This window comes from Puma concolor, chromosome C1 (genome assembly GCF_028749965.1).
Source record: "Puma concolor isolate L17-30 chromosome C1, mPumCon1.1.hap2, whole genome shotgun sequence".
In the NCBI taxonomy this organism is placed as follows: Eukaryota; Metazoa; Chordata; class Mammalia; order Carnivora; family Felidae; genus Puma; species Puma concolor.
Window position 1 is genome coordinate 175,852,850 of NC_141674.1, and position 25,169 is coordinate 175,878,018.

Consider the following 25,169-nt stretch of genomic DNA (forward strand, 5'->3'; position numbering starts at 1 on the left):
CATTTTTAAAAGGTAATTAAAGTCAAATTAAATTACTAAGCCAAGTAGAAAGAACACAAATTGGGAGGAAGTCTGGATAACTTAATTAACTACTTAAAACCAGCTAATCTTTTCACTGATTGTTTACAGTTTTTACCTGTGGAAATTTTACCCATCATTTAACACTTATTTCAGTGTTAAAGTGAGATTATCGCCTCAGGAATCTTCTGATTCTATGAGTCAGAATGAGTCTTTCCTTCCTCTGTCTTCCCATAGCTCTTTGAACCTCCACAGTAGCTTTTTTTTTTTTTTTCTTTTTCCACTTTGGATTACTATCAGATAGGGATAATGTTATGGGGCACCTGCATAGCTTGGTTGATTAAGTGACCAACTCTTTTTTTTTGTTGTTTAACATTTTTAGAAGTTTGTTTAATTATTTTTGAGGGAGACAGAGAGAGCAGGGGAGAGGCAGAGAGAGGAGAGAGAGAGAAACCCAAGCAGGCTCCATGGTGTCAGCACAGAGCCCAATATGGGGCTAGATCTCATGAATCATGAGATTATGGCCTGAGCTGAAATCAAGAATTAGATGCTTAACCAAGTCACTCAGGTGCCCCAGGCAACCAACTTTTGATTTGGGCTCGGGTCTTGATCTCACGGTTGTGAGGTCAAGCCCTGTGTCAGGCTCCTCAAGGGTGTGGAGCCTGCTTGAGATTCTCTCTCTCTCTCTCTCTCTCTCTCTCTCTCTCTCTCTCTCTATCTCTCTCTCTGCTCCTCCCTTGCTTGCATGTATGCTCTCTCAAAAAAATTTTTTTTAATTTGTTGAAAGAATAGAATAGATAAGGGTAATATTAGATGACTGTATAGTTCAGTCTCTATGCCTACATGTTGGATACAGTCCAATGACACAGTTACTACCTCTTTCTTACCATTTATTGAGAGATTGCTATAGGCCAGGTACCATGTAAGGTTTCTTTGCCCAGTATTTTAAACATTATGACTCATTACAAAAACAAACAAACAAACAAACAAACAAACAAACAAACAAAACCCCTGACGCTTACTGAAAAGCAGAACCAGGCTAAATCCATACTATTAGTAAGTGCTGATGGCAAGATCTGAATATATCCCATATTTGTAATTACTGTATTACACTATCCATTAAAACTAACGTAAACCTGAAATCAAGTACACATTTCTCATTTTCACACACCATTTAATATCTTTTTTAGTTCATTATAGAGAATGAACAGTTAATTGCAGTTTTTAAATAAACTTTTAGCATAAGCAATGTAATTGAAAATCTTAACTTTTCTTTAATGTAGAAGCCAACAACCAAATTCTGTATACTGTCAAGACACTCATTGGCTTTGACAAGGTTTTGCCTATGTAGAATGTTATTATCATTTATAAAAGAGTGACATTTTTAGCAAATAAGAGATACATGGATTTATTGCTTACAATACTCTTGATTAAAAAATACTTTCTTTCTAAAAAAAAGTAAGGCCTATTTACATTGTAATATGAGGGCAATATTTGGGGCAACAAAAAATTTCTGGCTTCTCTTTTAAAATGAAGTATGAATCTACAGATTGAATCTTTAAAGCTAAAGTACTTAGCATATATATACATAATTCCAGCTTAAAAAAATGTTTTTCCATACAGAAAATAAACTCTGAAGTTTTAAGTTTTAAGACTTCAAGTAAAAATGAAAATTACTCGTGAGTATTAGTTGAATAGTGTTTGCATTAAAAAAAATTTTTTTTAATGTTTATTTATTTTTGAGAGAGAGAGAGAGAGAGAGAGCATGAGCAGGGGAGGGGCAGAGAGAGAGGGAGACACAGAATCTGAAGCAGGCTCCAGGCTCTGAGCAGTCAGCACAGAGCCTGATGCTGGGCTCAAACGCATGAACCATGAGATCATGACCTGAGCCGAAGTCGGCCACTTAACGCCTCCAATAGTGTTTGCATTTTTAAATAAAACATACATAAATATAGGGACCCCTGGGTGGCTCAGTCGGTTAAGCATGGGACTTCAGCTCAGGTCATGATCTCACATCTGGGAGTTGAGCCCCGCGTTGGGCTCTGTGCTAACAGCTCAGAGCCTGGAGCCTGCTTTGTATTCTGTGTCTCCTCCTCTCTCTGCCCCTCCCATGCTCATCCTCTGTCTCTATCTCTCAATAATAAATAAAGATTAAAGATAATTTTCTTTTGAGGACCTAAATATAGATGTAAAAATATTAAACCAGATTTTCTTTCAATTCCTAATCAATAATAAAGTTTTTCTGTATAATTGCTTTTAGTTTGCAAACTACTTTCACAAATGCTAACTTTCCTGACACTGAAATTATGTATTTTGATTTTAAAAGTATTAATTTTTTAATTCTAATCCTCTTTAGTAAGTTACTCCTCATTCATAGACTTGGGTTTGGAAGTAGCATTACAGATCATTAGGTCTAACCAAGTATGGGAATACCCCATTTCAAAATTCTGATTAGACTGACATTTAATTTCTGAGTGACAGGAAGGTCAATAGGTCAATTGGGGTTCATTATATTTTGTTTAGCTGTTAGAATTTTTTTTATAAATTGAGTCAAAATTTTTTTTGTTATTATATAAACTGTATTCCTAATTACAGTAATTGATATTCTTGAAGTCATCTATTGTGCCCCCTATTTTTTGTCTTTTTCTGGCTTACCATTTTTGATATGTTGACTCCCTGATCAGTGAACATTATTTTCTTCAATTGCTTTACTATCCTAATAAGCCAATTCTTATAACACCCTCTTTCCTTTACAAAGTCAGTTCATAATGGACAGAGTAAATGACTGCTCTGATTAGAGATTTGGCATTAGATACTTTTCATTTATTGGGATAATTTGGCTTGTAGCATTGTTTTCACTTGGCAGTCCCACTGCTTCCTCATTAATTCACAGCAAGAATTTGGTCAACTAAATCATAGACTCACAAAAGGTTTGTCAATTTTGCATTTGACTTTATGGAATTAGTGTATGAGTTTAGTTACATCCTTGCTAAATTCAAACTTGTTTGGGACCATAAGACTTGGTATTCTAGGAGACCATTGTTCTCTTTTTGACTACAGATTTTGGCATGCTATATAATTGTTATGCTTCTTAACTTCATGTCATTCAGATATTTAATGTGCTTGAATATTTTGGCTTATTATAAGCAAAATTTAAAAAAAAAAACATTGTTTAATCTGAAGGATCTCTGTTGTATTAGTTTTAAATCTACAGAGATAGGTGGTCTCCTAAATGGTAATTAAAAATTTACTCCACATGCGCTGTAGCTAGTCACAGTTTTAGAAATACTACAATAAGGAATTCAGGAAAAGTTCACTGAGGAATTGATGTTCAAGTTCAGATCTGAAAGATGAATAAATTTAATTAGGCTGGGGTGGAAGGATAGGCAAGATATTCAACTATAGGATCCATTAATGATTTTGATTTTATATAAATTACAGCAGAAAGTTTAAGCTTTTTAAAGCAAAGGATGACAAAATCATATCTGTATTTGATCTAAGCTTTGAAAATATTCTGGCTTGCATTGTTTAGAATTGAATGAAGGTGGTAAAGGGGAACTTCCTGATGCTAGTTAAGACAAGGTTGGTGGTGGTGGCAGCAGAGTTAACTAACTGGATCCATTGGAGGGCTGTTAGGAGGTGAAATCCAGAGTATGAGGAAGAATGGTTAGGAAGAAAGTTGAGAGGGTGCCACAGATTGCCCCTAACTCAACTAGATTGCTGGTGGTGGTAATCTTGAAGATGGGTCACTCTGGGAGAAAAACTGCTTTGAGTTAGGAGGAGGTATGTATTATGAATTTTTTTCAAGCATATTGATATTCAGATACTTTTGAGATGATGTATTTGAAGAGCCATAAAAAGATATATACTCTTTGACCAAAAAAATCCCAAGTCTCTGGGAATGTAGCCTAAAAAAATAGTGCCAAATATGGGAAAAGTTATGGCTTAAAATGTCTGTACAGTGTTTTTTATTAATAGGAAAAATTGGAAGTAATGTTACTATTTAAAACATGGGACAATTTAATAAACTTTTGTCAGCTTACACAATGGAATATTATTTAGCCAAGTAAATAACTAAATAATAAACTGAAGAGTTTTAAAAACTCTTTAGGGACATGGAAAGAATTATATAATGCTAAATTATAAAAATAGTTAAAATACTTTGCAATTAAAACTGTAAAAACAAATTAATATGAAATAAAACTACAAAAATCTAAGAAATTGCTCAATAGGATATTAAAATTACAGGTTTATATATTCTTGTCTTTATTTAAGAATTAGTAACATGCTTAATTTTTTTTATTTTTTAAAAAATGCAAATTTAAGTGCAAATCTTGTTTCTCAAGATTATAGTTTGTTTTAAAAATACATATTTTGGGGGTCCCTGGGTGGCTCAGTCCCACCACTTCAGCTTAGATCATGATCTCATGGTTCATGAGTCCAAGCCCTGCATGGGGCTCTCTGCTATCAGTGCAAAGTCTGCTTCAGATCCTCTATCCTGCTCTCTCAGCCTGTTCTCCCTCTCTCTTTCTCATAATCAATAAACTTTAATAAAAAAATAAAAATTCATATTTTTAAGTTTATTTATTTATTTTTGAGAGAGAGAAAGAGTGCATGCATTTGTGTGAGGGCCAGAGGGAGAGGGAAAGAGAGAATCCCAAGCAGGCCCCATGCTCAGCACAGAGCCAACATGGGGCTCCAACTCACAAATGGCGAGATCATGACCTGAGCAGAAATCAAGAGTAGGACTCTTCACTGACTGAGCCACCAGAGCACCTCAAGTTTGTTTTTAATTAAGGAATGAATTCTTTTTCCTAAGCTTAAAAATATTTAACAGTCATACCTTTTTTCCCCAAGATTTGTAAAACAGTCTTAAACAGCTCTTATGATTCCTATTTTATGCCTTCAGGATAGAGGCTTACCTCCTTTATATTCAGTCATAGTTGTTAAGTTTTATGTTAAAAAAAAAGAAACTTGGCTAATATTACTTTAAAAAAAAATTTTTTTTTTAAATTTTTTTCAACGTTTATTTATTTTTGGGACAGAGAGAGACAGAGCATGAATGGGTGAGGGGCAGAGAGAGAGGGAGACACAGAATCAGAAACAGGCTCCAGGCTCTGAGCCATCAGCCCAGAGCCCGATGCGGGGCTCGAACTCACGGACCGCGAGATCGTGACCTGGCTGAAGTCGGACGCTTAACCGACTGCACCACCCAGGCGCCCCTAAAAAATTTTTTTAAAGTTTATTTATTTTTGAGAGGCAGAGACAGCGTGAGTGGGGGAGAGGCAGAGAGAGATGGAGAGAGAAAATTCCAAGCACACTCCATGAGGTCAGCACAGAGCCTGATGTGGAGCTTGAACTCATGAAACCATGAGGTCATAATCTGAGCTGAAACCAAGAGTTGGAGCCACCCAGGTGCCCCTAGTTACATTAAAAAAATTTGTAATGCTTATTTATTTTTGAGAGAGAGAGAGAGAGAGAGAGAGAGAGAGAGAGAGAGAGAGAGAGATTGCAAGTGGGGGAGGGGCAGAGAGAGAGAAGGAGACACAGAATCCAAAGCAGGCTCCAGGCTCTGAGCTGTCAGCACAGAGCCCCATGTGGGCTCAAAATCACGAACTGCGAGATCATGACCTGAGCCAAAGTTGGGCGCTTAAGGGTCCACGGAGCCACCCAGGCGCCCCACCACTAGTTATACTTAAATTAATCCTTTCCATGTGTTGGTATGTTATGGTGTGGTAGATACGTAATTTTCGTGAACTAAAAATCTCTGAGTTCTAGGAGTACTGCATAAACTTAATGGCAATTAGCCATATCATTTAGTTCCAAGAGCCAAGACAGTCAGATTTTAAAGTGTAGTATTTTTAAATTGTAAAGATTTGCCTTTAGAATTAGAAAGGATATGAACTATATTTTCGTGAAACTATTTAGTCATTTTATTATACTAAATGAGAATTTGAAATTTTAATTTTATTTTGTGTGTGTTTTTTTTTACATTTATTTATTTTTGAGAAACAGAGACAAAGCATGCATGGGAGACGGGCAGAGAGAGAAGGAGACACAGAATCTGAAGCAGGCTCTGGGCTCTGAGCAAGCGGTGAGCACAGAGCCTGATGTGGGGCTTGAACCCATGAACTGTGAGATCATGACCTGTGCCAAAGTCGGATGCTCAACCGACTGAGGCACCCAGGCACCCCTATTTTGTGTTTTAAATTCACTAAATATTAACCAAGATTTATTACCATATTTTACCAATAAGTTTGTTAGCATCAGCAACATTGCTTCACTTTGTCAATTAGCATAAATTATATATCACTATGGACCAGAGGACTCTAAAAATTATCACTTTGGAAAATGGTTTATTTTCTATTTTTAGAAGAGATATTTTTAATCTATTATGCAATCATAACAAAGTTTTTCCTACTCCAAACATAGTATTCATTTAAAAAATCTTGTGTAAGCTAAGAGTATATATGAGTAAAGACATGAAGTTTTAATAAGCTGTATGTAAGCATCTGATATGACATAACTAATTACAAATGCATTGAGAACTGGCAGTTGGTTTTCTCAAAAACCTTTTGGTAACTTGTTGCAAAATATAGTATAGTAAATATAATTCTTTAAGAAGTGTTTTCCATATTTTAGGATAAAAATTCCTTTCAGCTGACTTTTAATTAATGCTTAATTAGCTTTATTCAGAGTGGAGTTTTTTAAAGTCAGTTTCTAATCATGCCTAGATGATGTTATAAATTAAAAGTGCCATTAAAAAGTTTCCATGTGGATTCCTCAAAGTAACTAATCTTGAAGATTTTTAAAAAGGCGCAGGTTTCCAAAAATACCAGTACAGTTCTGATGCAATCTCTACATCCTGTGATTTTGAACCCATGAGAGACAATGGTTGGTTGGTTTGTATATTCTTCGATGCACTCTGAATATTTGATGGACTGTGGGCCAAAAGCTGGTGCTCTGGTATATCCAGGGGCTTGATAATTTCCAGATTTGGATTATTGTGGTATGCTACTACTCTAGCTGATTCTGAAGCTGCTAATGCTCCAAGACAATTGTTGGAGGAGAAAGAGGAAGATAATGACAATGGTGATAAAGCTACCATGAAATACAGCTACTCACTCTCCATACTGCATTCTATAATTACTTGCGGTGATCAAGTTATGAAAACCATTTTAACGCATAAAATACTGCATGCAAATTTTGATATTTACTTTCCTATCAATTAAAAAAATCATTTGTTGATTGTCTAAATCAAGAAATTGGAGTTGACTCTCCTTCCCCAAAAAAGAAGTAAATTTCAAGTAAAATTCAAACTGCAATCTACCTATATTAATGATGACCCACCCAAAAAACAAGGAAAAATAACCGAACCATAATATATTTAGGTTATTATTATTATTAGATAATACGTATTATTCCCATTGCCACATTCCCATTGGTTTCTGTAATGTACCATGTATACTGACACTAACATTGACCTAGAAGTTGAAAATTCAGTTAATAAGCTCTATAATATTTGATAGTTTCCAAAACAAATACAGATACATTTACATATTGATTTTGGCTCTCTTCTTTCCACATGACTTCATACTTAGGCTTCAGATATTTCATCAATCTCTGCTCTATACATTTTATAAAGTCAAGGTAAGATCAGTATATTTCAGATTATTCTAAATGTTCAATTTATTTTAAACATTATAAATCATCTATTCCTATATTTTATCAGCACATGACATAAACATGCATAAGGCACTGCATTCAGCAAAGACAACTGATAAATTAAAAAATATTTTACATGTACTTACTTGAAATAAAAGAATATGCCAAGTGAGATAAGCAGTGATGCAATAGATAATCCATGTCCAATTATAGTCAGGTAAAACAAATTCAGTGCAGTCTACAATTGGTATGAATAAAAAAACAATTAAGATTCCTATCAATACTATAATCCCACATGTGTATAAGCTCAAATCAATAGAACAAATTATATTTCTAAAAATATGTGTTCTACTCGCATTGCCATTTAGCTTACAAACCAATAGATACTTAAATACATCTGGAATAAAGAGTATCTGTGCAAATTTATCAAGTGACATCAACGTTTATAAATTGTATGTCCTCTTAATGTAGAAAATTAGAAATCATATATTAAACCTAGGAAGGAATAATTTTATTGATCTAGGTTTTGTAATACTTGAAAGTAGCATTTTATGTTTTGAAGGACATTGACAGTTTTTACTCTATCACTTTGTGAATGTTAAATGCTATTAATTATTTGTGTTTATTTTAGATAAGGCTTTCTTTCCTACTGGGTTTTTCTTTTTCCTTTACCAAATTTGAAGCCCCAAGACTAATCTCAATATAGCAATTATAGGAGCCTCTAATCTATACAAATATGTTTTTTCACATGGTTTCACTCTTCCTCTTTGTTTTTTTATTTTTCTGTATTCTATTTGTAACTTACCATTTTATTGTATATTTTTATACTTCTCTTTAAAATCTTCTCTGAATAAGCAAAGAACACATGATTTATAAGTATAGTGATAGCTGACATTTATCAAATGCTTACTATATACCCATGAGTTTTCTAAGAATTTTCCTTGTATTAAGTCAATCCTTATGAAAACCTTGAGGCTAGGTTTATTGTTATCTTCATTTTATATACAAGGAAACTGAGGCAGAGAGAGGTTATAAGCTTGCCTGAGGTCATATGGCTGGTAAAGAATAGGAACAAGAAATCAGGACTCCGTTCCAATCACTGACAAACTGCCTGTATATTCACACCTGTGCAAATGTATTCAGGCACTTTCTATCAAAGCTTAATTGTTGTGACAAACTGTGACTAACCTTGACTTTAATGTATTGTGTTAAAAGTGGGAATGTGAGTGAGTAACCTAGCAGCCAGTCAGGACAGCCTTCTGTTGAGGGACAGATAGAGTTGTGTACACCCTTTTGGACTTACTTTGTTTACTTGAGCACAATTCCTGAACTTAGTTCTAGAAACTCCAATACCAATGAATATGTTCCCTTTTCTTTCCCTTTTAAAATATGTTTTCTTTGGGAAATTTGAAACTCCAATACCAACACATTGACTTGTAAATACACTATTACCTAGCAGGATTGCTTCCTTTGTGTAATGACAGAATGAATAATTATTTCCACAAAGATTTTTCTCCATTGCTTATAAAAAGGCTTTACAACACAATGGAACACTAGCTAAATTTTCTCCAATACCCTATCAGTAACTAACTTTGTAAGTAGATCATGTAAATAACATTTGAGTTCGTAATTATTCCATACCTTCACTTTCTCGTGTGTGTTAAGATTACACTGGGTATAATTTGTCCATGTCCTGTTGCTCTCTGGATGTCTAAACCAGTTTCCATCTTGGTCACAGATCTTTGTAACTTTTTCTTTAATTAAAAAGAAAAGAAGAAAACATTAATGCGATTAATTTAGAGTTTATTTAATGTCAAGTGGATCTGTATATAGATCTCTGTTTCTACCTGACGGATCAAAGTCCTGAAAGTAATCAGGGCAGTGCTGCATTGATTCGGTTCCTGCGGCAACATCATTCCAGCATAACCACCCATCCCAGGTTCTGTTACAGTAAATGCCTTAAGAGAAGAATAAAAATCAGTGATTAATAATCCCTTTAGTTATACATGAAGACATAAGTCTTACTGGTGGGCTAATACTGACATAAAATACAAACTACCAACTGCAAATGAAGACCATATAAAATCCATAGCTGGTAAGTTTTTCATCAAGTCATTATTGGGTTTATTGCCAAATTAAATTTAGAAATATCCATAAAAGTGTACTGAAGAGTTTAGATTTAATTCCAGTTCTCAAAGGTGGCTATTCATTCAATAAATCAAGTGGTCTTTGATGGCTGTCCTTAACCATAAAGGTGGTAGTTACTTAGTGTCCCTATACTTAAAACTTTGTAAAAGTATGAGAAATTGGAAAATGTTGTGTTCTTCGGGCAAGGTTTTAGTATTTTCTGAGATAAACAAATGAACACCCTAACACTTCCTATTTCACAGTATTGACCCTAACAGATATTCAGGCCCCTCTACCAAATTGTGGCTCTTACTTCCCTTCCTTCACATTTCAAATGGAGTAGAATGTAAACATTCTCATATTTTCCTTTTAGTAAACTGAAGAGAAAGATCCTCTTACATGAACACATATAAGTTTTTTTTAAAAAAGGGATGGAGAAATAAAATGACCAATAGTCCAATGTTATAACAGTCTATAATTAAAGAAAATAATTTTTCACCTAGTCGGGCAAGTACTCATAGATAGAAGCCCAAATGTTCCATGAGATGTTTATTATTTTTTAACAGATTTGTGCCACAATCTCAGACTCAATCTAATCTTCATCGAGGTAGAAAAAAATTCTACTGGCCTGAAAGTGTAAGTAATTCTATTAAATTATTAAGTAAGTAATTCTATTAAAAAATAACTCATTTCATCTCTGTTTTTTTCTCCTGTGGTTTTCACTTATTTAAATAGTCTACATTCATATATTACTAAATAAAATGCATTTTGTGGCCTAACAGAGAAGAATTCCCTGATAGAAAGCATCTCAAACAGATCCTATCACCAGTCCAAAAGATCCCATCTAATTAATGATAACACTGGCAGTATGATAGATTACACAGGGCAGAATTTTTCACATGTGTTGTATGGCATTTGAGTGAGACAGGAGTAGGTATTCCATTAAAAGAGTTTCTGTGGTCAAAAGATTTGGGAAGCATAAAGTTGAAATGAAGACAGTTCTTTCTTGCAAGACTTGCTAGAGTATTTAAAATTACAAAGTGCATTATGAAGCTCCAAGAGGAGGATTTATTACCCAGTGATTCTAAAATTATTTTATCACAAAATTATTTTATTATGAAACACTCATAAAGATATTCCTATTGTTCAACAATGAGATTCGAAGACTACTTTTACATATATCTACACGATTTGGAAGGGGTTAATTCAATAATTTGAAACTTGAAACTTGGAGTTTAATGGAATAAAGTGATAAGTCAGATAAGTTAACAGAATTTGTATGCAGTTTGTGTACTGGATAATTTAACCCCTAGTGACATAATATCAGATAGTTTGTCAGTGTCTGGTATATATCCAAGATATTTTTAACTGAATAAATATCTCATTAAAAAAATGTTTGGATAGATCTATCTAAATACTTCTCCAAAGATTATCAAATTATATTGTTCCATTAGATTTTTCATTAAGAATTGTTCATTACAATTCTAAAAGTTCTAAAAGTTGACCAATGTGGGAAAATCACTTTTTTCTCTTTCTCACAAGCAAGTTCATTTTGTCAGCTACAAATACTAATAATAACCTACTGTCAATATTTCATTTATATAAGAAACATTATAATACCATCAAATATTTTTCCAAAAATGTAAAGATCTTTGTATCCACTGATAATTTAGAAATATCTAAAGTCTAGGGGCGCCTGGATGGCTCAGTCAGTGCGTCTGACTTCAGCTCAGGTCATGATCTCACGGTTGACGAGTTCTAGCCCAGAATCAGGGTCTGTGCTTACAGCTGAGAGCCTGGAGCCTGCTTTGGATTCTGCCTCCCTCTCTCTTTGCCCCTCCCCCACTCATGCTCCATCTCCCTCTGTCTCAAAAGTAAATATAAACATTAAAAAAATAAAAAAAAGAAATATCTGAAGTCTTTACATTTTGCTATGTTTCATTGTGAGTTTCATGTTTTACATTTTGAAGATATACCTGTGCCAGATAAAAATACAGGGCCTGCTTTTGGTCTTGATTTTTTATTTTGTTTTTGCTAAATCTAGCAACTCTAATTGTGCTACTCATCCTTGTATCTTCAGAATCCAGGCAAATATCTGGCACTTAGCAGGACTTCAATAATGTTATAAAAATATCTAAAGAATATCTTGATAGAAACAGAAGCACTTAGACCAAATGTATTATACAAAGCACGCGTTATGCAAAAAAATTATAATTTATTATGCAAGCTCCTATCAAGCAGCTTGTGAAAGAGAAATACAAATTACGTAAGCTGAAGATCAAGTCACTGATTTAATTAAAGACACACATTTGATATTTTAAATATCTTTGTACCATAAAAAACATTACTAAAAATATTCCTGTTGCACATAGTTTGAATTAGAATTTTTTAAAAAGGAGCAAAATAAATTATGTCATAAATTTCTTCATAAGTAAGAATGCACATGTAACAGGAAAGCTAACTAACCCATTTTTAACAATGGACCTAAGAAACCCATAAATGATATAATGGAGTAGTTTTCTTTTAAAAGGGTATCAAAGGCATTTAAAAATTAAACAGTCATGTTTACCTTCTGTTTGTTGAATAGGGTCTTGCATAATTTTTTGGTAACATTCATACTGAGCTGTCATGATTTTATTTCTAGTATAGACACCGAACTCATTTAAGTCATCAATGTTCTCTTCTGATTCTGCTATGTCAAGAATCTAAGGGATTTAAAAAAAAAAATCAGAATTGTGAGAATGTCTGTCAGAGGCAGTCTGTCACAGTGGAAAAAGAGTAGCTGCAGTGATATGCTACATGGTTAACTGGTTCTGGGGGGAAAATCCCTGATTTGAACTGTTTGCTAATTTTCATGTTTTAAATGTCCCCACCATGTTTAATTTCAAGTGCCCTCAAGTAGCTGTAAATGGCAGCTCTGGGAAACAGGCTATAGTCAGTTCTCAGAAGCCTATAGGATCTGGCTCTAGGACGTGAGCTCTGGAATACAGACAGTTGTATTGAAAATCCACCTCTACTTTTTCACCTGCTCTGTGAATATGGGCAAGATATTTAAGTTCCCTAAGGCTCTGCTTTCTTATTGTAAAATGGAATCAAAAAATTTTTAATGGGATAAAATAGTATCAAGGTAACAGAGGGGAATGGGGCGCCTGGGTGGCTCAGTCAGTTAAACGCTGACTCTCAATTTGGACTGAGGTCAAGATCTCATGGGTTCATGAGTTTGAGCTCCTCTATGGGCTCTGTACGGACAACATGGAGCCTGCTTGGGATTCTCTCCCTCTCTTTCTCTGCCCTTCCTCTGCTCTGACACATGCATTCTCTCTTTCTCAAAATAAACTTAAAAAAAAAAATAACGGGAAGTATTTGACACGTGGTAAATATTCAAAACTGTTGGCCATTTTTATTATCAGATTTTGATCATCAAAATATTGAGAAGTTCATTTATGTCATTGGTAAATAGAATTTTTACTGTATGTACATCAATAAACGTTTTGGACAAGGTATATATTTAAGATCTTCCAATTTAGTAGTCCTATTTAAGCTTCACTTCCATTTTAATATCTGCATGACTTTTTGTTACTGTTTTGCAATATGAAGCCTGTATAACCTCCCTCAACCTTACTTCTTCTTCACTTTTGCATTATTTCCTTTAATTATCATTCATAAGCATTAATTTTCTACTCTTATTTTGTTCCCTTATACTTGATTCTCTGTTCTCTAGCCCGAATTCATATTTACCAAAGTCTAAGTAGTTATATTCCCTCAGTGTGTGGTACCACTCAAGCCTCACTATCACCTGAGCACCATTTAACATTTATTCTCTCGTTCTTTGATTCGTTTCAATTTCCTAATAAAGATTTGTGCAGCATTTGTGCTGCACAAGCAATAAATGTAAATTTACAGCATTAAGAAAATTAGTATTTTTCTCCTGTTCTCAGGAAGTTTATAGAATTGCATAAAATCAATATCATTTTTATTCTTAAAAACACAGCTTTGCACTATCTGAATGAATTCAAGAAAAATGGTCACAATTCCTTAAATTACAGTAATCAGATTGGTAATCTGATACAGAATTACCTGCAGGCAACCAGAGTTGGCCTGTGTAGTTCATTGGCACGCTCAGTGCAGAGAGGGAGCTGAAGAAACAGGAGTCCTGCTTCTTGAATTCTAGGCTATTTACCTAAGATAACATCTAAGAAGTGTAGGATTTGGACTGCTCCTAGACTGGAGAATGTTTTCAAATACAAATGCTGATAGGAATGTAGGCTTGTTTTTTTTTTTTCCCCCATTTAGGTTTTCTATATTTTTCTTGAGTTTCTTTGTTTAAATCCTCTTTTGGGGTTTGCTTGAAAACACCACAGGAAATTTATGTGCTGGCACAGAATCAGATGAGATTACATCTGTCGGTTTCTAATATATATAGTGAGATAAGAGTACAGTCCCTGTTTTAATGTGGGAGAGAGAAAAATGTGAACAAAATATTTCTGTAAATAAACATCCAATTGTGTGTGTAAGGAATATGGCCCCTCCGGTAGGGCAATAGGTTTGTAGTCATCCTTAGTCTACCCTCCACCTCCAGTCTCACCTTCCCCGCGGCCGTGTACAAGGGCACACATGAGTGCTCACACTCACATATACAACTGCCCCAAATTTAGCATCAAAGCCCATCAGAAAACAGGCACTTCATACACATTTGAATGAATGGATAAGGAAATTGATTGAAAACACTGCGTGGTTGGGGTGCCTGGGTGACTCAGTCGGTTAAGCATCTGACCTCAGCTCAGGTCATGATCTCAACTGTTGGTGGGTTTGAGCCCCATGTTGTGCTCAGAGCCTAGAGCCTGCTTCCTATTCTGTGTCCCCCTCTCACTCTGCTCTCTCTCTCTCTCTCTCACTCAAAAATAAAACATTAAAAAATTAAAACATAAAACAGTGCATGGTTTCAGTTAATGTAAATCAATCAGTTGGCAGAATGGGAGAAAAACCAACAGTTTGGAATCTACTTTTAAACAGATCTAACACACACTCAACAGGTCTGGTTGAAAGTATTTTATTTAATATATATGACTGTAGTATAGAGCCATTTCATTTTTCTTTCAAACTCTGACGATTACCTTCCTCTGGTATCTTTTACATTTTTATCATGGACCTTCCTCACTTTAACATCCCACTCCCACCTCACTGCCCAACCATCCTATAGTGTCTCCTAGTGAATTAAAGCCTAAAAGGATACACTGAAAGAAAATAAAGTATTGCTCTGTTGATTAAAAATGTACTTAATTTATGCATCAAATAACTGTATGTCTTTTTGTTGTTATTAATGTTTATTAATTATAGGTTTATTGGAAGTCAAAATAAATAATCATAAATAGAGAGATATATTAGAGGAATTTATCCTTACCATAAAAAAAGGCAAGATAAACAGAAAATACAGGATACATTTTTTCTCCATCATTGAAGCCAAAATTAAATATGCTGTACAATATAAATCAAACTGCAAATAAAAATGAAAGAAATATAATTAATCAATATTTATAAAATAAATTTATATGGTACTCAGTGGTAATTTTTTAAAAACCATATAATAAGTAATTTAAGTAATTAGAAAACATCTTACTTTCTTTGCTTTTACCAAAATTGGAATAAAATAATTAAAGTATCAAGACAAAGAATTTCACAAGACCATAAAGGCACAAATTTTGATAGCATATTTTACCATAAAGCTCACTTTTATCTCCTATATATATTAACCTCATTTTTAATTTTCTGACTCTTCAATAATTTAAGGGGAAAAACTTTCCTCAGGCCAATTTCTTGAGAATCAACAACCATACATCACAAAAATGGCCTTATAATTTAATAGAAATGATTTTTCCTTTAATTGGGAACTAAAATATTCCTAAATTATCTATATTAAAATAAGGTTACAGGAAATGGACAATACTACATAAAGTATTTCTGTGAAATTTTTCTAATGGTAGATACAATCCTGAGCTAATGAAAATGGACTCTAAAACAACACCCCCTAACATCTTAATTCTTAGAGACAAACATTGCTGGGATTGCTTACTCACTGTAAGGTCCATGAGCAACCTACTTTGACAGTGCTTTTATGAGATAAAAATTATCATGATATAGTCATAATACAATATTTATTTAAGTGAATGTATCCGAAGTATTTATCAACAGAGATTTAAAAAATCCAATCAATAGATATTTGCCAGAAAGCTATGAACTAATATTTAATTTTGTTAAGAACCTTGTCATGATTTTTATTATAGGTCCAATGGTAAAGTAAGAATTATAAAAAGTTTTTCCACATATTAAATTATTATTTTTATTATCACATGCAACAAAAGCACACCAATTTCTAGCAACTTGAATCTATGTCATTGCTTGCCCTTACCAATGACTCACGTAGACAGCTTTTCTTTTTAATTGTAGTAATCTTCCAAATAATGTTTCTCTTCTATCAGATATACTGGGTTTTTATTATTAGTTGATCTTCTTAAAAAAATAGCTAAAAAATGAGGAGGCATTATATTAATTTTAGATATTTAAAAAAAATGTTGTAACAAGGAATACAATGAATAAAAGTTTTGTCAATATAGTAATTAATGAGTTGATATTTTAGTTTTTATTAAATTTTACCATGAGAAAATCTAATTTTCCAATACTTACATACACAATTGTCTCCAGACTCAAATCACATTTTCCCCCGGATCATATTTGATCTTGTCTTGAAGAATTTCTTAAATCCAGGGGTCATGACCTGAAATATTGATCGATGTAATAATTTAATATTATTTAATGAGTCTGCATAATTTCCATGAGAAATAGAAATTTTCAAAGAAAATACCTCTATTATAATGATATTTGTATTAAGCTATTCTAATTTTTTAAAATCTCTTTTGCTTACAATATATTTGAATTTTGTCACAAATATTTGTTGTTTTCCATTATATGGAGAAACTATTAATTTCCAAGTTAATTTCCATTCAAGTTAATTTCCATTCATCTAGGATGGTTAAGATACTAAACTTTTAAATTAAACCACAGTTTAATTTTCCTTTGAATAACTTTCTTTATCTAATAACTTCTTGGAATGTGTTATTAGTCTTAGTTACATATATCCATTTCCCTTGCTCATATGTTTTTTTTCAAAGCCAGAAACCATATCCGATCGATCCGTGTATCTTTGGTTAATTTATATTTCCTGTAAATGAATGAAAAAAATAAGCCAATAAACTACTTTAGGATTTTGAACTTGCAATCAAGGAAACTAATCATAACTATTAATTAACTGCTATTTCTTCTATTAGAAGGCTTTAGATAGTGTTGGAATCCATACTGACAATGAAAATCAGAAAAAAAAAAATGTTGCTCTATCAGCATTTTTACTTTCTTATGAAAGAATGTCCCCAAAACTATTGATCTGTCAAGTTATGTGGTTGTTGAGATACTGAATAAACAGTAATTTACTGCTTTGTAAGTCTTTATAAAGGTTAAGCCAAATTTAAAACATTGGTAGCTTACATTTCTCTGTAGTAAATATATATAAAACAGAAATACACAAATAAGAATGTAAAGAAATATTATTCTATTTGTAAATCAAGGTTTTTATGAAATAATGCTTTCATAACTTATACATGAGTTAGGATTAAATGAACTATAAAATGCACATAAGCTGGAAAATGGAAGGGGAAAGAGCTTCAAAAACACATTTGGAATTTTGCCAAACCCAATATATGTGAAAAAGCTTTTACACAACATGAGCAGTTATTTTTGTTGCTTATCTAATAGGCTTCAAAATCAGAGTTCTAAAGAGTATTTGAGTGAAATTCCTTTTAGGGTTCACTAGATAATTCTGGCACCGATAATGAAAAATTTTATTCAATTCACGAAATATTTACCAATGCAAATCATTCCACTTTTATAGTTTCCTTCTTCACCCTATTCTTAAATGATCTGGAACGTGTGCTGCTAGTAACCAGGGGGTATTTTGCACTGTGTAAACTTGTAGCACTCCTAATCCAGCAGCCAGTCTGTGGCCTCTGGTTTTATCAAGGATGCAGCAGCAAGGTTGGGTGGCAGTTTTTCAAACACATGGTGGACTCCTGTACGCTCCGTAAAGTCTAACAATGCCCATTTTGTGTGGTGATCCAATTCATTTCAGTCATCTACCTGACAAAACCTATCAAATTTTCCTGCCAGCGGACACATGTGGGGAGCAGCAGTTATGAAGGAAAGATCACTTTCACCAAAAGTTCTGTAGATCCATAATGGAAGGATCATGACTGGGCATGCAGATAGCATCCCTACAGATACAGCTGAAGGTCAGTTTAGACTGAGTCTCATGTTGGTAGATGTAATGGCATGATTGTCATCAGAAGTATGTTTAATTGTATTCTTCAGTTTAGCTCAATGGTTCTTTGCATGCTACCTCTACAACGTTCATTCAGTGAGCGGTTCTCTTTTCTATATTTAGCTTACTCCAAATTTACATTTGCTAAAATGCATTTGATATTAACTGACCAGACCTTTTAAGCAAATCATTGTAAATCTCTTTCAAATCTTGTTAAATTATTTACTGACAACTGAGTTGCACGTTGCCTTGTGAGATGTAGTAGCTCCCATTCAATTCTAAGGAGAAATGAAGTATGTAATTAAGGGTGCCGTTAAATGACTAAATCTGCTAGTGGGTTTTTCCAAGTGTCTTTAGGTTTGTGTAGTAGGAAAAGAACTTATTTAAAACTAAGAAAGCTCTAATTTGAACTCTTAAGTGGATTTGTGATCATAATGATCCTACTAGTAGTTAACTGACATTCTCTTTAACTGCTAGCCTCACGGATCTTACCAGTACTATTTCATTTTCACTTCCCAAAATTAAACAAAGTGGAAGATTTGGTTCTACTACTAGAAACAAAATAATTTTCTTTACTGTACACATGAAATAAAAAGATCTTCATTCCTCTTGCCAAAAAATCACCAACATAATCTAAAAATGATTTATTTCATCAGAGAAAAGAACATTAAGAAATGAAGAATGTTGTAAAACTTCAAAGAACTTTTGAAATATAGGTTTCTAGTCACTTAGGGCTTTATGTAATATCATCCTGGTTTCATTTCCTAAAATTACCATTGATCTGTACCACAAGACATTTTTCATGGATCTACATTTCCAAGTGCAAAACTTCTAACCAATCTTTTTTTTGCTTACTTCAGTGTGAAATCATGTTTTATTCTACATAAAAAATTTATAAATCAGTGTGACTTAATCAATACTAAGTTATCACAAAAACCGAAATCCTCTAAATGCATAGTAGTGCCTTGCAAACCTACTTTTTATTTTCTCAATTTTTATATTCCTATATGCACATTTCATTAATTTATTTTCTTTATGACGATTTTTATTTTTAGTTGAGTTGCCTAACCCTGATACTAAAAGTATATGTTCACTTCAAGATTAAGAAAAAAACCCACAACTTTTAACTTCCAATCTTCCATTTCCAACGTATTTTGCATTTTTATGGGCCCTATGCCATTTTCTTTTTTTCCACTTATTTATCCAGTCACTATAAATTAGGCTAACAGAAGCATTTCCCACACCTATCTCATTTGCCATGAAGCATCCTGAACCTTTGTGTGAACAAAGTAAGTCGTTTTCTATTTAGTATGTGTCTTTCCCATATGACATATTCAAGAAGTTACATTTCTGAATCAAAATAGGGAATGAGCACTCTCCTTCAACCCCAGTATTCTATACTTGTATGGCAAATGGAAGTTTCTTTCTGTTGTTTTATTCAATGTAGAATAGATAGTGCCACTCAAGAAAAATGTCAAAGTACAAGAATCCTGGTTACCTTTTATTTTCTCCTCACTGTTTATTTCTGGGCAAAACCTAAGTCTTTCTGCTAGAATTATTTTGACAAATTACTTTCTTTACTTACAATCAAATATTTAAGAAAGAAATGACAATATAAGGTTTGAATTTCCTACCCCTATCCTGGCCTGTCCTTAACACTTTCAATAAATGAAGCAGTAAGAAAATTAAAACAGAAGGATTCTTTTTCCTAAACATCTGTTATTGATATAAGGAGGTCAAACTATATGGTTTGTAAAGAAAAATAATTTCACTTGGAGCTTCCATAATTTTTTAGACTATTGAATGAACAGGTAGCAAATCATTGATGTAGCATGAACCATTGTTCCTCCAATTGTGAGTTCATGGATGATTTGCATCAGAATCACTACTGGAACTTCTTGAACATGTCAGAATGTCTAGGCCCCACCATATCCCAACGAATCAGTATCTTCTGGAGAAAAACTTGGGAATCTGCATTTTGTGTAAGCCTTCAAGGAAATTATTGGTCTATTAAATTTTGAGAAGCACAGTGTTAATACATTATCCTCATTAGACCATGCTGAGACCTGAACACACCTACATTCCTCTGTCTCTAGGTCCTGCCAGACTATTTTTTTTAATGTTTTTATTTATTTTTGAGACAGAGGCAGAGCATGAGCAGGGGAGGGGCAGAAAGAGAGGGAGACACAGAATCTGAAGCAGGCTCCAGGCTCTGAGCTGTCAGCACAGAGCCCGATACGGGGCTTGAACTCACGGACTGTGAGCTGAAGTCAGACGCTTAACCGACTGAGCCACCCAGGCGCCCCCCTGCCAGATTATTTTAAAAATAACTACTAAGAGGGTAACTGGCTGACTCATTTGGGGGAGCATGCAACTCTTGATCTCGGAGTTGTGAGCTCAAGCCCTATGTTGGGTGTAGAGCTTACCAAACAAACAAACCAAACCAAACCAAAACAAAACAAAACAAAAAAACTTATCAAGTATAAATTAAGCAGAAATATTCTGCCATGTTCCAAGGCACAAGAAATGTCTCAGAACTCCCAGAGCAAATTACTTATATATCTATTTTAAAATGTACACTGCGGGGAGGGGGGTGCCTGTGCTGCTCAGTCAGTTAAGCATCCCACTTCGGCTCAGGTCATGATTTCACAGCTTGTGAGTTCAAGCCCCACATCAGGCTCTGTGCTGACAGCTCAGAGCCTGGAGCCTGCTTTAGATTCTGTGTCTCCCTCTCTCTCTGCCCCTAACCCACTCGCATTCTGTCTCGGTCTCTCTCAAAAATAAATAAACATTAAAAAAAATTTTTTTAATCTATACTAGGGGTGCCTGGGTGGCTCAGTCAGTTAAGCATCTGACTCTTGATTTCAGCTCAGGTCTCACAGTTTGTGGGATCAAGCCCTGCATTAGGGTCTGCATTGGCAGTGCAGAGCCTACTTGGGATTCTCTCCCTCTCTCTCTGCTCCTCCCCCGCTCACACTCTCTCTCAAGTACATAGTCATTAAAAAATAAATAAAAATAAATAAAATGCATCCTGTTATGTTGTAATTCTTTTGTGTGTGTGTCTGTTTGTGCCACTAGATTGTGTGCACGGTAAGAGTAGGACATGCATTATACATACCTCTGTAATTCCCAAACCTAGCCATAAAAAGAATACATAGAAAGTGTGTTTTGGGTGCCTGGGTAGCTCAGTTGGTTAAGTGTCCAACTCTTGATTTTGGCTCAGGTCATGATCTTACAGTTTGTGGGATTGAGCCCTAGTCAGGCTCTGCACTGATAGCATGGAACCTGGTTGGGATTCTGTCTCTATTCCTCTCTCTCTGCCCCTCCCTCACTCATCTCTAAATAAATAAATAAACTTAAAAAAATGGAAAGGAAAGTGTATTTTGAATGGATTGCTTACAAAATGAATTTAATTAAGTTGAAGAAACTGGTGTTAGAGAATGTTTAGTCCTATGAAGCATTTTATACTTTTATGACACCTAAAAAAAAAAAATCACTGTATGGATTCTACTGCAAGAAATTTGGATTCAGTTCATCTTGATTGGAGCCTAGGCATAAGCATTTTTTTCAAGTTTCTAAGGTGATTCCAGTATACAGCTAGAGTCGAGAACCAGTGGTACAGATAAAAGAATCCTGTAGTAGACAGAATAATGACCCCCCAAGTATTCCCATGCCCTAATCCCCAGAATCTGTCATTTTAAGGTTATGGACCTTAAACTAGGAAGATTATCCTAGATTACCATGAATTACTCTGCTACACTAAACTAATCATTTGAGCACTTCAAAGTAGAAGAGGAAGGTTGAATAGTCAGAGAGATGCAACAGATAAAAAGGAAGCAGAAGAGATATGACAGAGAGATGATGGCTTTGCCAGGGACCCACATACAAGGACTAGAAAGAGGCCTACAGGCCTGCAAAGAAATGGGGACCCCAGCTGTACAACCTGAATGAATCAGGAGGTAGATTCTCTCTCAGAACTTCCAGAAGAGCATTCCTTGATTTTGGCCTTATAAGACTTGAAATAGAGAAACTAGCCAAGCCCACAGGACTCCTGACCTATGGAGCTGTGAGATAATAAATGTATTTTGTTTTAAGCTACTAAATTTGTGGCAATATGTTACAGCCATAATAGAAAATCAACCGTAAATCCTTACCTGATCAAAACTTACATTTTCCTGTCAAATGTAAGTGGTAACTTTCTGCTTCACAACTGGCCAGTCATTCTTCCTAACTTTAGAATACATTTATCATAGTGCAAGGCAATCACATTAGCTATAGAATATTTCTTTCCAGCTGCTCCTAAATTGTTATGTGATTTTAAGAAAAGTATTTCACTTCTTTTCTGCTTGTTTTACCTAACTAGAAAAATGAGTACTTAATCTTTAACTCCCTTTTTTATATTGCATACTTATTTAAAAGATGTGTGCTGGAGTCAGAGAGACACAGCTTCAAACACTTCAAACATAGTTCTTACAACACTTCAACTCACTAACCCTATTTCCTGACAGGAAAAGTAGTATACAAAGAGTGGCTTAATCAATGTTGCCTAGACTTTTTATTATAACTCATCTTGTCAGATTGTTTTAAGTGTTAAATTACATGATACATGTAAAGAACTCATCTCATAATAAACACCCAATAAGAATTAGCTATTGTTTTTTTTTTTTTTTTTTTTTTTTATTTTTTTTTTTTAATTTTTTTTTTCAACGTTTATTTATTTTTGGGACAGAGAGAGACAGAGCATGAACGGGGGAGGAGCAGAGAGAGAGGGAGACACAGAATCAGAAACAGGCTCCAGGCTCTGAGCCATCAGCCCAGAGCCCGATGCGGGGCTCGAACTCCCGGACCGCGAGATCGTGACCTGGCTGAAGTCGGACGCTCAACCGACTGTGCCACCCAGGCGCCCCAAGAATTAGCTATTGTTATTATCTTTATTACTCTATAATTTTAATTAGTCATGCCAGTGTTAATCTCAACAGAATGAATGAGAGCATTCATATCTTAGTGAGTTGGCCAAAGACACACAGATGCTTAGGGTTGACCCCAGGCTAAGTACTCAGAATCTCCAACTCTAAATCAGGCCCTTTGCCCTGCACTATACTGACTTAGAGAATTGAGCCATTATTGGGATAATTAAGGTTTAAAAAGTGCAGGATACATTTCTGTGTTGCTTATTCGGTTATTTTGCCTAACCACTCAATTTTCATATTTCATTTCTGTTTTGTTTATCAAACACATTTATATTTTTCTTCACACGATTTCCTTCTTTTAATTCTTTTTCTTAGTGAAGTTGGGATATTTTACTTTTTAAAAAACTTACATTAGTAAATAGCTTTACAACTCAGACTTGCCATTTTGGTAAGGTAATTTTAAATTAAGAAATACTTGTAGACATTCAATTAGTCATCTTACCCTAATTAGTGAGCACCTACTGTCACCTAGTTGTGTAGGAAGATGGGAGTAAGTGAAGATTTCTCAATAAAAATATTTATGATGTTGGAGAATAGTAATCGTATGCTGATTTTAGTGGTTTAGTTTATTACTTTTAAACACAGTCCACAGGACTCATTCATAAGGTTCTAAAGAGGGGTAATTTCACCAACATTTAAGACAGGAAGTTAGTCGGAAGTGCTCAGTCAATATGTTGTCATTCAATGAGCTTGAACAAGTTACATACCTTCCCAGATATCTCATTTGTCAAATGAAAGAGTAGGATAAAATAATTTGAGCCTTGGATAGGTTTTCAAATTTATGTAAAAGGCAAACATGGTTAGAATAGAGGAATGGTTTTGTTCAAACTAACCCAAATCCAAAATATCCTTGAAACTAAGTCATTCCTAACACTTTTTTTCTGGCTCAAGAAGGCTTTCTCTACGTATCCTCCTACTAAGTTGCCCAAAAGAGTTTGAGTTTGAATCTGAGACAGTGGAAAGTAGACCATTTGGCTACATAATTTTTTTTTCTTTTGCTATATGAGAATTCAGGAAAAAAGATCTAAGCCAAAAATAAAAAAAAAAAAAGTACATCTTGATTTCACCTCTACATATACTGCAACATTTTAGAGCTTCTTGCTTTAGAAAGGCCATTTGGGGCAAGTCTAGTTCTCTTTTCTCCACTGCAGAGAATCAAAATAGAAGAGCAAACATACTTCATAAGCCTCCTTGCCACACTTTTCGAAATGGGTTCTGATTAGTTCATCTAAGTCAAGCTACACTTATTGTCATCAACATTTTAATAGACTAAATGTTCCTGGGTTGGAAGCCAACAATTTATGAATTGGGATACATTGGGTTTTTATCTCTTTTGCCTTTAACAGAAAATGATCTACATAAAAAAAAATTAAAGAGGCGCGTGGGTGGCTCAGTTGGTTAAGTGTCCAACTTCAGCTTAGGTCATGATCTTGAGGTCCGTGGGTTCGAGCCCCGACAGCTCAGAGCCTGGAGCCTGCTTCAGATTCTGTGACTCCCTTTCTCTCTGCCCCTCCCCTGCTCTCACTCTGTCTCTCTCTCTCTCAAAAATAAATAAACATTAAAAACATTTTCTTTTAAATTTAAAATTTACAGCACCAGAAATTACAGGGCATGTTAAGGAAGATTCAACAATGCATAAATTCAACAAGGTAATCAATGAAATAGTAAGAAAAATTATTACATTTAATTCATCAAAGTCTTATGAATGACCCTGTATATAAAAGCACATCCAATAGCCAATTTTAAAAAGTCAATAAAAACCTCCAGAAAGTCATTTATTTTTGAAGAGACTTCTGGGTTTTACTACAACTATTAAATTCCACATGCTAAGAAAATATGTATGATAAATATTGTCTTACTGACTAATGACAGTTTTCCCTTTTTGAGGGAGATATTAAAAGAAAGAAAAACAGCATCCAACTGATATTTAATAATTAGTCTAATGGACAATTGTGATAGATAGAGGCAGTGGTTGTACTGGTTACAAGTGCTGATTTGAAAACCCAACTCATCGTCACACTTTC

At 34.3% G+C, this 25,169-nt stretch overlaps 1 protein-coding gene and 1 long non-coding RNA gene across 3 annotated transcripts in view; one reads left to right on the plus strand and one right to left on the minus strand.

The window, feature by feature from the left end:
- The window catches only part of LOC147578586 (uncharacterized), a 291,483-nt gene that overhangs the window by 167,644 nt on the left and 98,670 nt on the right, over nucleotides 1-25,169 (plus strand). Inside the window, exon 5 of the long non-coding RNA XR_015255390.1 lies at nucleotides 10,377-10,446. This is a non-coding gene — a long non-coding RNA (uncharacterized LOC147578586). The remainder of the gene's footprint in view (nucleotides 1-10,376; nucleotides 10,447-25,169) is intronic.
- CALCRL (calcitonin receptor like receptor) overlaps nucleotides 1-25,169 on the minus strand; it is a 101,883-nt gene that overhangs the window by 28,233 nt on the left and 48,481 nt on the right. For both annotated transcript variants that reach the window (XM_025935040.2, XM_086719111.1), the window contains 7 exons: nucleotides 16,492-16,582; nucleotides 16,217-16,330; nucleotides 15,212-15,304; nucleotides 12,380-12,515; nucleotides 9,531-9,641; nucleotides 9,325-9,437; nucleotides 7,830-7,921 (listed from right to left, as the gene is read on the minus strand). In XM_025935040.2, the coding sequence (XP_025790825.1) occupies nucleotides 7,830-7,921; nucleotides 9,325-9,437; nucleotides 9,531-9,641; nucleotides 12,380-12,515; nucleotides 15,212-15,265 (506 nt within the window). In that variant the 5' untranslated portion in view covers nucleotides 15,266-15,304; nucleotides 16,217-16,330; nucleotides 16,492-16,582. The remainder of the gene's footprint in view (nucleotides 1-7,829; nucleotides 7,922-9,324; nucleotides 9,438-9,530; nucleotides 9,642-12,379; nucleotides 12,516-15,211; nucleotides 15,305-16,216; nucleotides 16,331-16,491; nucleotides 16,583-25,169) is intronic.